Source organism: Camarhynchus parvulus, unplaced genomic scaffold (genome assembly GCF_901933205.1).
Source record: "Camarhynchus parvulus unplaced genomic scaffold, STF_HiC, whole genome shotgun sequence".
Taxonomy (NCBI): domain Eukaryota; kingdom Metazoa; phylum Chordata; class Aves; order Passeriformes; family Thraupidae; genus Camarhynchus; species Camarhynchus parvulus.
This window is the reverse complement of record NW_022148292.1, coordinates 160,629-177,590: the sequence shown is the minus strand read 5'-3', so window position 1 is coordinate 177,590 and position 16,962 is coordinate 160,629. Positions and strand designations below refer to the sequence as shown.

The following is a 16,962-nucleotide window of genomic DNA, read 5'->3' as shown; positions in this document are numbered from 1 at the left end:
AAAAGAGAGGGGGGAGGGGTTAGAAACGAACCTCCCCCTGCCCCAAAACGGGGGTCCCAAATGCCCCTCCCCCTGCCCCAAAATGGGGGCTGGAAATGCCCCTCCCCCTCCCCAAAATGCCCCTCCCCCTCCCCCAAAAGAGGGGGTCAGAAATTGCTCCTCCCCCTCCCCAAATTAAGGTTGGAAATGCCCCTCCCCCTCCCCCAAAATGGGAGTCAGAAATGCCCCTCCCCCTCCCCCAAAATGGGAGTCAGAAATGCCCCTCCCCCTCCCCAAAACGGGGTTTGGAGCCCCTCCCCCTCCCCAAAATGGGGGTCCCAAATACCCCTCCCCCTCCCCAAAATGCCCCTCCCCCTCCCCAGAATGGGGTTTGGTGCCCCTCCCCCTCCCCCAAACGGGGGTCCGGCTCGGGGTGGGGGAGGGGCCGCCCCCCCCTCACCTTGGGGGGGTCCAGGGCGGGGTCCGGGGGGGACGCGTCCCCTCCCCCCCCCGAGCTCTCCTCATCCTCGGCCGCGCTGATGAAGATGGGGGGGGGCTCCAGCTCCGGGGGGGCTCCCTCGAGGGGGGGGGGAGGGGACCCCGAGCAGCCCCCGGGACCCCCCCCGGGGGCCGGGACCCCCCCCTTGGCCTTGGGATCCTCCTCGGAGCTCGGGGGGCGCTTGGGGGGCTTCTCCTGGGGACAGGGCAGGGCGGGGTGGCACCTCCAGGGGCACCTGGGCAGGTGTGCCCACCTGGGCAGGTGTCCCCATGTTCCCTCTGCCCACCTGGGCAGGTGTCCCCATGTCCCCTCCCCATGTCCCCTCTGTGCCCACCTGGGCAGGTGTGCCCATGTCCTCCCACCATGTCCCTCTGTGCCCACCTGTGCCCACCTGGGCAGGTGTCCCCATGTCCCCTCTGTCCCTCTCTGCCCACCTGGGCAGGTGTCCCCATGTCCCCTCCCCGTCCCTGTGCTCACCTGGGCAGGTGTCCCCATGTCCCCTCCCCATGTCCCCTCTGTGCCCACCTGGGCAGGTGTGCCCATGTCCTCCCACCATGTCCCTCTGTGCCCACCTGTGCCCACCTGGGCAGGTGTCACCATGTCCCCTCTGTCCCTCTATGCCCACCTGGGCAGGTGTCACCATGTCCCTCTGTGTCCACCTGGGCAGGTGTCCCCATGTCCCCTCCCCCGTCCCTGTGCTCACCTGGGCAGGTGTCACCATGTCCCCTGTCCCTCTCCCCACCTCTCCAGGTGTCCCCGTGTCCCCTCCAGGTGTCCCCGTCCCCACCTCTCCAGGTGTCCCCTGTCCCTGTCCCCACCTCTCCAGGTGTCCCCACCTCTCCAGGTGTCCCCATGTCCCCTCCAGGTGTCCCCGTCCCCACCTCTCCAGGTGTCCCCTGTCCCTGTCCCCACCTCTCCAGGTGTCCCCACCTCTCCAGGTGTCCCCTCGGGCTCGTGGCGCGTGGTGGCCTCCAGGATGGCCATGGTGGACAGGGGGATGTGCGCTTGCTGTCACCGAGGGGGGACACACACGGGGGGGGACAGGTGTGACATCCCTGGGGGTGCCACCTGTCCCCAGGGGTGCCACCTGTCCCCAGGGGTGCCACCTGTCCCCAGGGGTGTGACATCCCTGGGAGTGACACCTGTCCCCGAGGTTGTCACCTGTCCCTGCGAGTGTCACCTGTCCCCAGGTGGTGTCACCTGTCCCCAGGTGTGTCACCTGGTGCAAGGTGAGGGCGTGCACGTGGCTCAGCAGGGGCTCGGGCATTTGTCACCCCCATCCCCGGGGGCTGTCCCTGATCCCAGGGTGTGTCACCCCCATGCCCAGGGTGTGTCACCCCCATGCCCAGGTGGTGTCACCTGTCCCCAGGTGGTGTCACCTGTCCCCAGGTGTGTCACCTGGTGCGGGGTGAGGGCGCGCACGTGGCTCAGCAGGGGCTCCGGGCATTTGTCACCCCCATCCCCGGGGGCTGTCCCTGATCCCAGGGTGTGTCCCCCATGCCCAGGTGTGTCACCTGTCCCCAGGTGTGTCACCTGGTGCGGGGTGAGGGCGCGCACGTGGCTCAGCAGGGGCTCCCGCAGCTCCGGGCATTTCTCGAAGACGGCGGCGAGCTGGGGCGGGGGCAGCTGCAGAACCACCTGGAAGGACTGGGGCTTGGTGCGCTGGCAGCACTTGATGAACCCCTCCCACACCTTGGGGTACTTCCACACCTGTGGAGACATACCTGGGGGTCAGCAGTGTCACCTGAGAGCGAGCACTGTCACCTGGGGGTCACCTGGGGGTCACCTGGGACCCCCCTGGGGCTTGGTGCGCTGGCAGCACTTGATGAACCCTTCCCACACCTTGGGGTACTTCCACACCTGCAGAGACACACCTGGGGTCACCTGAGTCACACCTGAGTGTGAGCAGTGTCACCTGGGACACACCTGAGTGTGAGCAGTGTCATCTGCAGCACACCTGAGACACACCTGAGATACCTGGGGGTTACACCTGAGACACCTGGGACACACCTGGGGTCACCTGGGACACACCTGAGTGTGAGCAGTGTCATCTGCAGCACACCTGAGACACACCTGAGACACCTGGGGGTTACACCTGAGACGCCCGCGACACACCTGGGAGTCACCGGGGGGTGACTGCTGCAGGAGTTTTGGGGTAATCTCAGGGGATTTTGGGGTCCCCAGACCTGTTTCACGATGAGCCTGGACAGGATGTCACGAAGTCTGGATCACCTAAGACACAGGGATTTTGGGGTAAATTTTGAGGACACACCAGGGAATCTTGGGGTAACTCTTGTAGGAATTTTGGGGCAATTTCTGGGAGTCCTTTGGGGTAACTTTTGCAGGAATTTTGGGGTACTTCAGGGGATTTTGGGGTCCCCAGACCTGTTTCATGATGAGGCTGGACAGGATGTTCATGACGGTGGATACCATGGTCAGGGGTTTTTGGGATGAATTTTGGGGTAATTTGGCGGAGTTTTGTAGGCAATTTTGGGGTGAATTTCAGAGGGATTTTTGGGGCAATTTCAGGGGAATTTTTGGGGTGATTTTTGCGGGATTTTTGGGGTAATTTCAGGGATTTTTGGGGTCCCCAGACCTGTTTCATGATGAGCCTGGACAGGATGCCCATGACCAAGCGGGATCATGGTCAGGGCATGAGGGATCCTTTGGGGGTAAATTTTGAGGGGATTTGGCGGGGAATTTTTGGGGTAATTTTTTCAGGAATTTTGGGGTAATTTCACTGGAATTTTTGGGGTAATTTTTGCAGGAATTTTGGGGTAATTTCAGGGGATTTTGGGGTCCCAGACCTGTTTCATGATGAGCCTGGACAGGATGTTCATGACGGAAGTCTGGATCATCATAAGCATGAGGGATTTTGGGGTGAATTTTGAGGTAATTTCACTGGAATTTTTGGGGTAATTTTTGTAGGAATTTTGGGGTTTCCAGAGGTTTCACGTGGGCCCCAGACAGATGTTCATGAGAGCCTGGACAGGATGTTCAGGATTTTGGGGTGAATGTTCGGGGACTGAACGATTTGTAGGAATTTTGTGGCAATTTCAGAGGGATTTTTGGGGCAACAGGGTTTTGGGGTGATTTTTGCGGGATTTTTGGGGTAATTTCAGGGGATTTTGGGGTCCCCAGACCTGTTTCATGATGAGCCTGGACAGGATGTTCATGACGAAGTCTGGATCATCGTAAGCATGAGGGATTTTGGGGTGAATTTTGGGGTAATTTCAACGGATTTTTGTAGGAATTTTGTGGCAATTTCAGAGGGATTTTTGGGGCAATTTCAGGGGAATTTTTGGGGTGATTTTTGCGGGATTTTTGGGGTAATTTCAGGGGATTTTGGGGTCCCCAGACCTGTTTCATGATGAGCTTGGACAGGATGTTCATGACTGGGTACAAGGTCAGGGCCTGGATCACCGTGCGCATCGGGGATTTCGGGGCCAGTTTTGGGGTGATTTTTGCGGGATTTCTGGGGTAATTTCAGGGGATTTTGGGGTCCCCAGACCTGTTTCATGATGAGCCTGGACAGGATGTTCATGACGAAGCCCCCCAGGCGGGGGTACATGGTCAGGGCCTGGATCACCGTGCGCATCAGCAGCATGGGCAGCGGGCTCTGCTCCATCAGCTGCTGCATCACCACCGCCAGCACCTCCGAGGTGTAAACGTTGCGCTCGGCAAAGCACAGGTTGGTGGCTGCGGGGACACGGGGCATGCTGGGAGGGACTGGGAGGGACTGGGAGGGACTGGGAGGGAGTGGGAGGGGATTGGGGGGGCACTGGGAGGGGCTGGGAACGAATTGGGAGGGACTGGGAGGGACTGGGAGGGGATTGGGATAAACTGGGAGGGACTGGAAGGGACTGGGAGGGACTGGGAGGGGCTGGGAATGAATTGGGAGGGACTGGGAGGGGCTGGGATGGACTGGGAATGAACTGGGAGGGACTTAGAGGGGATTGGGGGGGCACTGGGAGGGACTGGGAGGGACTGGGAACGAATTGGGAGGGACTGGGAGGGACTGGGAATGAATTGGGAGGGACTGGGAGGGGCTGGGAATGAACTGGGAGGGACTGGGAATGAATTGGGAGGGACTGGGAGGGACTGGGAGGGACTGGGAATGAACTGGGAATGAATTGGGAGGGACTGGGAGGGACTGGGAATGAACTGGGAGGGACTGGGACAAACTGGGAATGAATTGGGAGGGACTGGGAATGAATTGGGAGGGACTGGGAATGAATTGGGGGGCACTGGGAGGGACTGGGAGGGGCTGGAGAACATTAAAAGGGCACTGGGAGGGCACTGGGAGGGGAGTGGGAGGGAATGGGGGGGACTGGGAGGGACTGGGAATGAATTGGGAGGGACTGGGAGAGCAGTGGGAGGGGCTGGGAGGGGCTGGGAGATACTGGGAAGGGCATTAAAAGGGCACTGGGAGATACTGGGAGATACTGGGAGGTGCTGGGAGGGCACTGGGGTGAAGTGGGAGGTACTGGGAGGGCATTAAACGGGCACTGGGAGGGACTGGAGTCCATGGACAGGGGTCCCACGTCCCCGTCACCCTGTGGATGTCCCCGTGTCCCCCTGAGTGTCCCCGTGTCCCCCTGAGTGTCCCCCGTGCCCACGTTTGATGATGGATTCCATGTCACACTTGGAGGAGTCGATGTCGTGCAGGGGTCCCCGTGTGTCCCTCTGTGTCCCTGTCACCCCCTGGGTGTCCCCGTGTCCCTTTGGGTGTCCCCGTGTCCCTGTCACCCCCTGGGTGTCCCCGTGTCCCCGTGTGTCCCTCTGTGTCCCTGTCACCCCCTGGTGTCCCGTGCCCTTTGGGTTCGTGTCCCTGTCACCCCCTGGGTGTCCCCGTGTCCCCGTGTGTCCCTCTGTGTCCCTGTCACCCCCTGGGTGTCCCCGTGTCCCTTTGGGTGTCCCCGTGTCCCTGTCACCCCCTGGGTGTCCCCGTGTCCCCCCCCGTGTCCCCTCCTGTCCCTGTGCCCACGTTTGATGATGGATTTCATGTCACACTTGGAGGAGTCGATGTCGTGCAGGGGTCCCCGTGTGTCCCTCTGTCCCTCTGTGTCCCCGTGTCCCCCCCCGTGTCCCCTCTGTCCCCCGTGCCCACCTTTGATGATGGATTTCATGTCACACTTGGAGGAGTCGATGTTGTGCAGGGCGATCAGGAGCTCCCCGGGGTTCAGGGGGGACACGGCCGAGGCGCCGTCACCTGTGGGGACGCGGGGGTGACAGGGACAGGGGACAGGGGCTGTGTCCCATCCCAGGCTGTCCAACCTCAGCTGTCCCGTGTCCCCAAACTGTCCCCTCACTGTGCTGTGTCCCACCCCAGCTATCCCTGGGCCTGTCCCCTGTCCCACCCCAGCTGTCCCCAAGGCTGTCCCATGCCCCCAAACTGTCCCCAAGCTGTCCCCTCACCGTGCTGCGTCCCACCCCAGCTGTCCCATGTCCCCAAGCTGTCCCCAAAGTGTCCCCAAGCTGTCCCCTCACCATGCTGCATCCCCAGCAGGCCTGTCCCCTCTCCCTAGGGCTGTCCCCAAGCTGTCCCCAGGCTGTCCCCAGGGCTGTCCCATGTCCCCAAACTGTCCCCAAACTGTCCCCAGACTGTCCCCAAGCTGTCCCCAGGCTGTCCCCAGGCTGTCCCCTCACCATGCTGTGTCCCCAGCAGGCCTGGCCTCTGTCCCGTGTCTCACCCCAGGCTGTCCCCAAGGCTGTCCCATGTCCCCAAACTGTCCCCAGACTGTCCCCAACTGTCCCCAGACTGTCCCATGTCCCCAAACTGTCCCCAGGCTGCCCCAAAACTGTCCCCAGACTGTCCCCAAACTGTCCCCAGACTGTCCCCAACTGTCCCCAAGCTGTCCCCTCACCGTGCTGCGTCCCCAGCAGGCCTGGCCTCTGTCCCGTGTCTCACCCCAGGCTGTCCCCAAGGCTGTCCCATGTCCCCAAACTGTCCCCAGACTGTCCCCAACTGTCCCCAAGCTGTCCCCAGACTGTCCCCAACTGTCCCCTCACCGTGCTGTGTCCCCAGCAGGCGGTTGAAGACCTCCTTGACCACGATGGGGTTGAGTTTGATGAGTTTGGGCAGCGCCTGAATCACCTCTTTCTGCACCAAAACCGGCCCCGTCAGCCCGGGCGACACCCAGGTGACACCCAGGTGACACCGGGGGAGGGGACAAAGGCCACCCCCACCTTCTCCAGCCCGTTGAGGACGGGGATGAGGAACCGGACGTCCGGCAGCCGCTTGTGGTAGAGATCCCTGACGCGCTTGACCAGCTCGGGCGAGGGTGGCACTGCGGGGAGGGGACAGCGCTGTCACCGCTGCTGCCACCCCAGGGTGTCCCCAGGTGTCCCCAGGTGTCCCCAGCCCACCTTTGTCCGTCAGGCTGTGCAGGCAGCGCGTCACCAGGGTCTCGGCGCCCTTGGGGCAATTCTCCACCAGCAGCAGCAGCTCCGGGGAGTTCATCCCCATCCCGCGGATCTGCCCCCAAAAAAATCACAAATTTCGGTCACAAAAATCAGGTTTTTTTAAAGCCAAATTTTGTCACCGAAATTGGGGTTTTAAAGCCAAATTTTGTCACTGAAATTGGGGTTTTAAAGCCAAATTTTGTCGCCGAAATTGGGTTTTTAAAGCCAAATTTTGACAATGAAATTGAGTTTTTTAAAGCCAAATTTTGTCACCGAAATTGGGGTTTTAAAGCCAAATTTTGTCACCGAAATTGGGGTTTTAAAGCCAAATTTTGTCACCGAAATTGGGGTTTTAAAGCCAAATTTTGTCACTGAAATTGGGTTTTTTAAAGCCAAATTTTGTCACTGAAATTGGGGTTTTTAAAGCCAAATTTTGTCACTGAAATTGGGGTTTTAAAGCCAAATTTTGTCAATGAAATTGAGTTTTTTAAAGCCAAATTTTGTCACTGAAATTGGGGTTTTAAAGCCAAATTTTGTCACTGAAATTGGGTTTTTTAAAGCCAAATTTTGTCACTGAAATTGGGTTTTTTAAAGCCAAATTTTGTCACTGAAGTTGGGGTTTTAAAGCCAAATTTTGTCACTGAAATTGGGTTTTGTAAAGCCAAATTTTGTCACTGAAATTGGGGTTTTAAAGCCAAATTTTGTCCCCAGTGTCCCCTCACTGGTTGCTCGATGACCTCCACGATGGTGACACCCAACTGCCCCAATTAACTGATCCCATTAATTGATAACAGGAACAGGAAAGGTGATTTCCAACAGTGCCCATGGACGCCCCCATGATGTCCCCAAGGTCCCCAAGATCCCGAGATGTCCCCAATGTCCCCAAATGTCCCCAAATGTCCTCGCCGGCTGCTCCATCACCTCCATGATGGTGACACCCAACTAACTGATGCCATGAACTGATAACGGGGGCAGGAAAGGCGATTTCCCACGGTGCCAATGGATGTCCCCAATGTCCCCAGATGTCCCCAACATCCCGAGATGTCCCCAATGTCCCCAGATGGCCCCAACATCCCGAGATGCCCCCAAATGTCCCCAAATGTCCCCTCACTGGTTGCTCGATGACCTCCACGATGGTGACACCCAACTGCCCCAATTAACTGATCCCATTAATTGATAACAGGAACAGGAAAGGTGATTTCCAACAGTGCCCATGGATGCCCCCATGATGTCCCCAAGGTCCTCAACATCCCAAGATGTCCCCAATGTCCCCAAATGTCCCCAAATGTCCCCAGTGTCCCCTCACCAGCTGCTCCATCACCTCCATGATGGTGACACCCAACTAACTGATGCCATGAACTGATAACGGGGGCAGGAAAGGCGATTTCCCACGGTGCCAATGGATGTCCCCAATGTCCCCAACATCCCGAGATGTCCCCAAATGTCCCCAAATGTCCCCAAATGTCCCCTCACTGGCTGCTCCATCACCTCCATGATGGTGACACCCAACTAACTGATACCATGAATTGATAACGGGGGCAGGAAAGGCGATTTCCCACGGTGCCAATGGATGTCCCCAATGTCCCCAACATCCCGAGATGTCCCCAATGTCCCCAAGGTCCCCAACATCCCGAGATGTCCCCAATGTCCCCAATGTCCCCAACATCCCGAGATGTCCCCAGTGTCCCCAAATGTCCCCAAATGTCCCCTCGCCGGCTGCTCCATCACCTCCATGATGGTGACACCCAACTAACTGATACCATGAATTGATAACGGGGGCAGGAAAGGCGATTTCCCACGGTGCCAATGGATGTCCCCAATGTCCCCAGATGTCCCCAGTGTCCCCTCACCGGCTGCTCGATGACGCGCAGCACCGTGCGCTTGATGTCGGCGATGGCCTCGGTGTAGACGGAGGCGAGCTCGTGGATCAGCTTGTGGTTGTGGGGCAGCAGGGCCAGGTACAGGTACAGGCACTGCTTGATGGTCTCCTCGGTCCAGGGCGCCGCCACCTCTGGGGACACAAAAATGGGGTGAGAATGAGCAAAAACGGGGTTATAATGAGAAAAAATGGGATTATAGTGAGCAAAAATGGGATTAATGACCCAAAACGGGCCAGGTACAGGTACAGGCACTGCTTGATGGTCTCCTCCGTCCATGGTGCTGCCACCTCTGGGGACACAAAAATGGGGTGAGAATGAGTAAAAATGGGGTTATAATGAGAAAAAATGGGATTATAGTGAGCAAAAATGGGATTATGGGATTACAGGGAGCAAAAATGGGATTATAGTGAGCAAAAATGGGATTAATGACCCAAAACGGGCTAGGTACATGTACAGGCACTGCTTGATGGTCTCCTTGGTCCATGGTGCTGCCACCTCTGGGGACACAAAAATGGGGTGAGAGTGACAAAAACGGGGTTATAGTGAGAAAAAATGGGATTATAGTGAGCAAAAATGGGATTATGGGATTATAGTGAGCAAAAATGGGATTATAGTGAGCAAAAATGGGATTAATGACCCAAAACGGGCCAGGTACAGGTACAGGCACTGCTTGATGGTCTCCTCGGTCCATGGTGCCGCCACCTCTGGGGACACAAAAACGGGGTGAGAGTGACAAAAAATGGGGTTACAGTGAGCAAAAATGGGGTGATAATGACCAAAAATGGGGTTACAGTGAGCAAAAATGGTGCAATAATGACCAAAAATGGGGTTACAATGAGCAAAAACGGGGTGATAATGACCAAAAATGGGGTTACAGTGAGCAAAAACGGGGTGATAAGGACCCAATTAATGGTGTCACCTCTGGGGGACGCAGGATTTCCCGTGAAACATTTGGGATTTCCATGGAACATTCGATGTTTCCCATAAAATATTTAGGATTTCCCATAAAACATTTGGGATTTCCATTTAACGTTTGACGTTCCCCGTAAAACATCTGGGATTTCCATTTAACGTTTGATGTTTGACATTTCCCATAAAACATTTGGGATTTCCATTAAACGTTAGACATTTCCCATAAAACATTTGGGATTTCCGTTTGACGTTCCCCATAAAACATTTGGGATTTCTGTTTGACATTTCCCATAAAACATTTGGGATTTCTGTTTGACATTTCCCATAAAACATTTGGGATTTCCGTTTGACGTTTCCCATAAAACATTTGGGATTTTCCATGGAACGTTTGACATTTCCCATAAAACATTTGGGATTTCCATTTAACCTTCCCCATAAAACATTTGGGATTTCCATTTAACATTCCCCATAAAACATTTGGGATTTCCGTTTGACGTTCCCCATAAAACATTTGGGATTTCCGTTTGACGTTTCCCATAAAACATTTGGGATTTCCGCTTGACGTTTCCCATAAAACATTTGGGATTTCCATTTAACATTCCCCATAAAACATTTGGGATTTCCGTTTGACGTTCCCCATAAAACATTTGGGATTTTCCGTTTGACGTTTCCCATAAAACATTTGGGATTTCCGCTTGACGTTTCCCATAAAACATTTGGGATTTCCCTTTGACATTTCCCATAAAACATTTGGGATTTCCGTTTTACGTTTCCCATAAAACATCTGGGATTTCCGTTTGACATTTCCCATAAAACATTTGGGAGTTCCGTTTTACGTTTCCCATAAAACATTTGGGATTTTCCATGGAACGTTTGACGTTTCCCATAAAACATTTCGGATTTCCCTTTGACGTTTCCCATAAAACATTTGGGATTTCCGTTTGACGTTTCCCATAAAACATCTGGGATTTCCGTTTGATATTTCCCATAAAACATTTGGGATTTCCGTTTTACGTTTCCCATAAAACATTTGGGATTTTCCATGGAACGTTTGACGTTTCCCATAAAACATTTCGGATTTCCCTTTGACGTTCCCCATAAAACATTTGGGATTTCCTTTGACGTTCCCCATAAAACATTTGGGATTTCCGTTTGACATTTCCCATAAAACATTTGGGATTTCCGTTTGACGTTCCCCATAAAACATTTGGGATTTTCCATGGAACGTTTGACGTTTCCCATAAAACATTTGGGATTTCCCTTTGACGTTCCCCATAAAACATTTGGGATTTCCGTTTGATGTTCCCATAAAACATTTGGGATTTCCGTTTGACATTTCCCATAAAACCTTTGGGATTTCCGTTTGACATTTCCCATAAAACATTTGGGATTTTCCATGGAACGTTTGACATTTCCCATAAAACATTTGGGATTTCCCTTTGACGTTCCCCATCAAACATTTGGGATTTCCGTTTGACGTTTCCCATAAAACATTTGGGATTTCCCTTTGACGTTCCCCATCAAACATCTGGCATTTCCGTGGAACATCTGGGATTTCCCGAGGAACATTTCCCATCCCCACAGATCCCCCGCGGAACATTTCGGGATTCCCACGGAACATTTGGGGTTCGGGGCCCTCACCTGTGTCCTTGTCGGCCCCGAAGAGCACGGAGGGGGGGTTGGGGTGCACCAGGAGCTGCAGGTAATTGAGGGCGAACTTCTCCTGTGTGCCACCTGCTCCTTCTCGTACATGCGCTTGATGAACTGCAGCGCCTGCTGCCGCACCTGTGCGACACCTGTGTCACCTGTGTGCCACCTGTGTCACCTGGGCACACCTGTGTGTGCCACCTGTGTCACCTGGGACACTCTGTGTGCCACCTGGGCACACCTGTGTGCCACCTGCTCCTTCTCGTACATGCGCTTGATGAACTGCAGTGCCTGCTGCCGCACCTGTGCGACACCTGTGTCACCTGTGTGCCACCTGTGTGTGCCACCTGTGCCACCTGGGCCACCTGGGACACGCTGTGTGCCACCTGTGTGTGTCACCTGTGCCACCTGTGTCACCTGTGTGCCACCTGTGTCACCTGGGACACTCTGTGTGCCACCTGCTCCTTCTCGTACATGCACTTGATGAACTGCCACGCTTGCTGCGGCACCTGTGTGCCACCTGTGCCACCTGGGACACTGTGTGTGCCACCTGCTCCTTTCGTACACTTGATGACTGCCACCTGCTGCCACCTGGGACACTCTGTGTGCCACCTGTGTGTGTCACCTGTGCCACCTTGATGAACTGGGACCGCCTGTGTGCATGTGTGTGTCACCTGTGTCACCTGTCTCACCTGTGTGCCACCTGTGTACTGGGACACCTGTGTGCCACCTGGGCACTCGCACTGTGATGAACACCTGTAGTGTGTCACCTGTGCCACCTGTGTCACCTGTGTGCCATTTGGGCACCTCTGTGTGTCACCTGGGGCACCTCTGCCACCTGTGTGTCACCTGTGCCACCTGCATCGCCTGGGTGTCACCTCTGTGTGCCACCTGGGGCACCTCCATCACCTGGGGCACCTCTATCTAATCCCAGCAAACCTCTCTAAAATCTCCCCAAAATCCCCCCAAACCTTCCCAAAACCCCCTCAAAATCCCCCCCAAAACCCCCCCAGGTGTCCCCAGGTGTCCCCACCTTGTCCTTCTCGTGGGAGCTGAGGTCCAGCAGCACGTGCAGGTACTGGAACTTGCGCGCTGGCCGTTTGAAGATCAGGTCCCTCAGGGTGGACATGCCCAGGTAGGTGCGGCTCTGAGGGGACACAGGTGGCACCTCTGGGTGGCACCTCTGGGAGGCACCTGCCCCGTGGCGCCTACGTGTGTCCCCAGGTGTCACCTCCCCTGTGTCATCTCCACGTCTCCTTGTGTCACCTCGGTGTGTCATCTCCTGGTGTTATCTCCCCACCTGGTGTCACCTCCAGGTGCCATCTCCAGCGTCACCTCCCCCTTGTCACCTCCACCTCCCCACCTGGGGTCATCTCTATGTGTCACCTCCAGGTGCCATCTCCAGGTGTCATCTCCAGGTGTCACCTCCACCTCCCCACCTGGTGTCACCTCTATGTGTCATCTCCAGTTGTCACCTCCCCTGTGTCATCTCCACGTCTCCTTGTGTCACCTCAGTGTGTCATCTCCAGGTGTTATCTCCCCACCTGGTGTCACCTCCAGGCGCCATCTCCAGGCGTCACCTCCCCCTTGTCACCTTCACCTCCCCACCTGGGGTCATCTCTATGTGTCATCTCCAGGTGCCATCTCCAGGTGTCATCTCCAGGTGTCACCTCCCCCGTCTCATCTCCACGTCTCCTTGTGTCACCTCAGTGTGTCATCTCCAGGTGTTATCTCCCCACCTGGTGTCACCTCCAGGTACCATCTCCAGGCGTCACCTCCCCCTTGTCACCTCCACCTCCCCACCTGGGGTCATCTCTATGTGTCACCTGCAGGTGTCACCTCCCCACCCACCCTGGCTGTGTCACCTTTGTGTGCCACCTCCGTGTGTCCCTCCCGATGTCCCCCTGGTGTCCCCAGGTGTCCCCCCCGATGTCCCCCAGGTGTCCCCACCTCGTCCTCGCAGTACTTGCGGATCACCTCCAGGGCGCTCTCGGTGATCAGCGGCGCCTCCAGCACCAGCTTGGTGAAGATCCTGGGGACAGGGACAGTGCCGGTGTCCCCAACCCAACGGCACCAATCCAACTCTGGTGTCCCCAACCCAACCTTGGTGTCCCCAACCCAACGGCACCAATCCAACTCTGGTGTGTCCCCATCCCAATCTGGTGTCCCCATCCCAATCTGGTGTCCCCATCCCTATCCCCATTCCAATGGCACCAACCCAACCCTGGTGTCCCCAGCCCAACCCTGGTGTCCCCAGCCCAATGGCACCAACCCAATCTAGGTGACAGCAGCCCAATTTGGTGTCCCCATCCCAATCTGGTGTCCCCAACCCAACCTTGGTGTCCCCAACCCAATCCCAATAGTACCAACCCAACCTAGGTGACCCCAACCCAATCCTGGCATCCCCAACCCTGGTGTCCCCATCCCAATGACACCAACCCAACCCCGGTGTCCCCAACCCAACCTTGGTGTCCCCAACCCAACCCTGGTATCCCCAACCCTGGTGTCCCCATCCCAATGGCACCAATCCAACCCCAGTGTCCCCAACCCAACCCCAGTGTCCCCAACCCAACCCTGGTATCTCCAACCCAACTTCAGTGACACCAACCCAATCCGGTGGCTCCATCCCAATGGCGCCAACCCAATCTAGGTGACAGCAGCCCAATTTGGTGTCCCCATCCCAATCTGGTGTCCCCAACCCAACCTTGGTGTCCCCAACCCATCCCTGGTGTCCCCAACCCAACCCTGGTGTCCCCAACCCAACTCCGGTGACACCAACCCAATCCAGTGGCTCCAACCCAATCCAAATGACATCAACCCAACCCCTCCTTCGGTGACACCAATTCAACCCTGATGTCCCCAACCCATCCCTGGTGTCCCCAACCCAACCCTGGTGTCCCCAACCCAACCCCGTGACACCAACCCAATCCGTGGGCTCCAACCCAACCAAATGACATAACCCAACCTTGGTGACACCAATTCAACCCTGATGTCCCCAACCCATCCCTGGTGTCCCCAACCCAACCCTGGTGTCCCCAACCCAATCACGAAAAGTGGCTCCATCCCAATCCAAATGACATCAACCCAACTTGGTGACACCAACTCAACCCTGATGTCCCCAACCCATCCCTGGTGTCCCCAACCCAACCCTGGTGTCCCCAACCCAATCCGTGGCTCCAACCCAATCCAAATGACATCAACCCAACCTTGGTGACACCAACCCAACCCTGATGTCCCCAGCCCATCCCTGGTGTCCCCAACCCAACCCTGGTGTCCCCAACCCAACTTCGGTGACACCAACCCAATCCAGTGGCTCCATCCCAATCCAAATGACATCAACCCAACCTTGGTGACACCAACTCAACCCTGATGTCCCCAACCCATCCCTGGTGTCCCCAACCCAACCCTGGTGTCCCCAACCCAACTTCGGTGACACCAACCCAATCCAGTGGCTCCATCCCAATCCAAATGACATCAACCCAACCTTGGTGACACCAACTCAACCCTGATGTCCCCAACCCATCCCTGGTGTCCCCAACCCAACCCTGGTGTCCCCAACCCAACTCCGGTGACACCAATCCAATCTGGTGGCTCCAACCCAATCCAAATGACATCAACCCAACCTTGGTGACACCAACTCAACCCTGATGTCCCCAACCCAACCGTGGTGTCCCCAACCCATCTCTGGTGTCCCCAACCCAACTTCGGTGACACCAATCCAATCTGGTGGCTCCAACCCAATCCAAATGACATCAACCCAACCTTGGTGACACCAACTCAACCCTGATGTCCCCAACCCATCCCTGGTGTCCCCAACCCAACCCTGGTGTCCCCAACCCAACTTCGGTGACACCAACCCAATCCGGTGGCTCCATCCCAATCCAAATGACATCAACCCAACCTTGGTGACACCAACTCAACCCTGATGTCCCCAACCCATCCCTGGTGTCCCCAACCCAACCCTGGTGTCCCCAACCCAACTCCGGTGACACCAATCCAATCTGGTGGCTCCAACCCAATCCAAATGACATCAACCCAACCTTGGTGACACCAACTCAACCCTGATGTCCCCAACCCATCCCTGGTGTCCCCAACCCAACTCCGGTGACACCAATCCAATCTGGTGGCTCCAACCCAATCCAAATGACATCAACCCAACCTTGGTGACACCAATTCAACCCTGATGTCCCCAACCCAACCGTGGTGTCTCCATCCCCGGTGTCCCACCCTGGTGTCCGTACCCGTCCTTCTGGTCGGGTTTCTCCTGCAGCCCGGCCAGCAGCCCGATCAGGCACTCGTCGTAGAGCGCTCCAGGCCGCCGCCGCCGCGCTCCAGGTACGCGTTGTACTCGTGGAAGAGCCAGGCGAAGGCCAGGTCCAGGCGGCCCCGCACGTCGTCCAGGATGAAGGAGAGCATCTCGCCCTTGATGGGAATCTCAAACTGGGTCACCAGCGAGGCCAGGATCTTCACACGGGCCTGTGGAGGCACTCAGTGGTCACCATGGATTTGAAGGGTCATTCAATGGCTGATCAGGGATTAGTCAATGGTCACTGAAATGTGTCACCAGCGAGGCCAGGATCTTCACACGGGCCTGTGGAGGCACTCAGTGGTCACTCCATGGTCATTTGAAAGGGTCATTCAATGGCTGATCAAGGGATTAGTCAACGGTCACTGAAATGTGTCACCAGCGAGGCCAGGATCTTCACACGGGCCTGTGGAGGCACTCAGTGGTCACTCCATGGTCACTCCATGGTCATTTGAAAGGGTCATTCAATGGTTGATCAAGGGATTAGTCAACGGTCACTGAAATGTGTCACCAGCGAGGCCAGGATCTTCACATGGGCCTGGGGGGGGGTCACTCAGTGGTCACTCAGTGGTCATTCCATGGTCAGTCAATGGTCATTTGAATGGTCACTGAAGGGTCTCTCAAGGAATTAGTCAAGGGTCTCTCAAGGGTTACTGGAATTACGAGGCCAGGACCTTCACTCAGGCCTGTGGGGACACCAAGTGGTCATTCAGTGGTCATTCCATGGCCATTTAATGGTCATTTAAAGGGGTCATTCAATGGTCACTCAAGGCATTAGTCAAGGGCTACTCGAACTGTGTCACCAGCGAGGCCAGGATCTTCACTCAGGCCTGTGGGGGCACCCAGTGGTCACTCAGTGGTCATTCCATGGCCATTTGAAAGGGTCATTCAATGGTTAATCAATGGTTAATCAAGGGTCGCTCAGGGATTAGCCAATGGTCACTCTATGGTCACTCTATGGTCATTCCATGGTCACTCAAGGGTTCCCTGGGGGTATTTCCAGGGGAATTCTGGGGGCATCCCAGGGTTATGCCAGGTGTGCCCAGCTGCGCCCAACTGCGTCCCAGGTGTGCCCAGCTGTATCCCAGGTGTGCCCAGGTGCATCCCAGGGTTATGCCAGGTGTGCCCAGGTGTGCCCAGGTATATCCCAGGTGTGCCCAGGCGCACTCAGCTGTATCCCAGCTGTGCCCAGGTGTGCCCAGGTGTGCCCAACTGCATCCCAGGTGCACCCAGCTGTGCCCAGGTATATCCCAGGGTTATCCCAGCTGTGCCCAGGTATGCCCAGGTATATCCCAGGTGTGCCCAGGTATATCCCAGGTATATCCCAGCTGTGC

At 56.2% G+C, this 16,962-nt stretch overlaps 1 protein-coding gene across 1 annotated transcript in view; it reads right to left on the bottom strand.

The window, feature by feature from the left end:
- The window catches only part of SYMPK (symplekin), a 32,937-nt gene that overhangs the window by 198 nt on the left and 15,777 nt on the right, over positions 1-16,962 (bottom strand). The window contains 15 exon segments of the mRNA XM_030970209.1: positions 440-673; positions 1,409-1,486; positions 2,012-2,188; positions 3,990-4,177; positions 5,589-5,690; positions 6,491-6,581; positions 6,668-6,768; positions 6,848-6,956; positions 8,734-8,894; positions 11,317-11,398; positions 11,560-11,625; positions 12,356-12,469; positions 13,273-13,354; positions 15,564-15,625; positions 15,628-15,798. Coding sequence (XP_030826069.1) covers positions 440-673; positions 1,409-1,486; positions 2,012-2,188; positions 3,990-4,177; positions 5,589-5,690; positions 6,491-6,581; positions 6,668-6,768; positions 6,848-6,956; positions 8,734-8,894; positions 11,317-11,398; positions 11,560-11,625; positions 12,356-12,469; positions 13,273-13,354; positions 15,564-15,625; positions 15,628-15,798 — 1,818 coding nt within the window.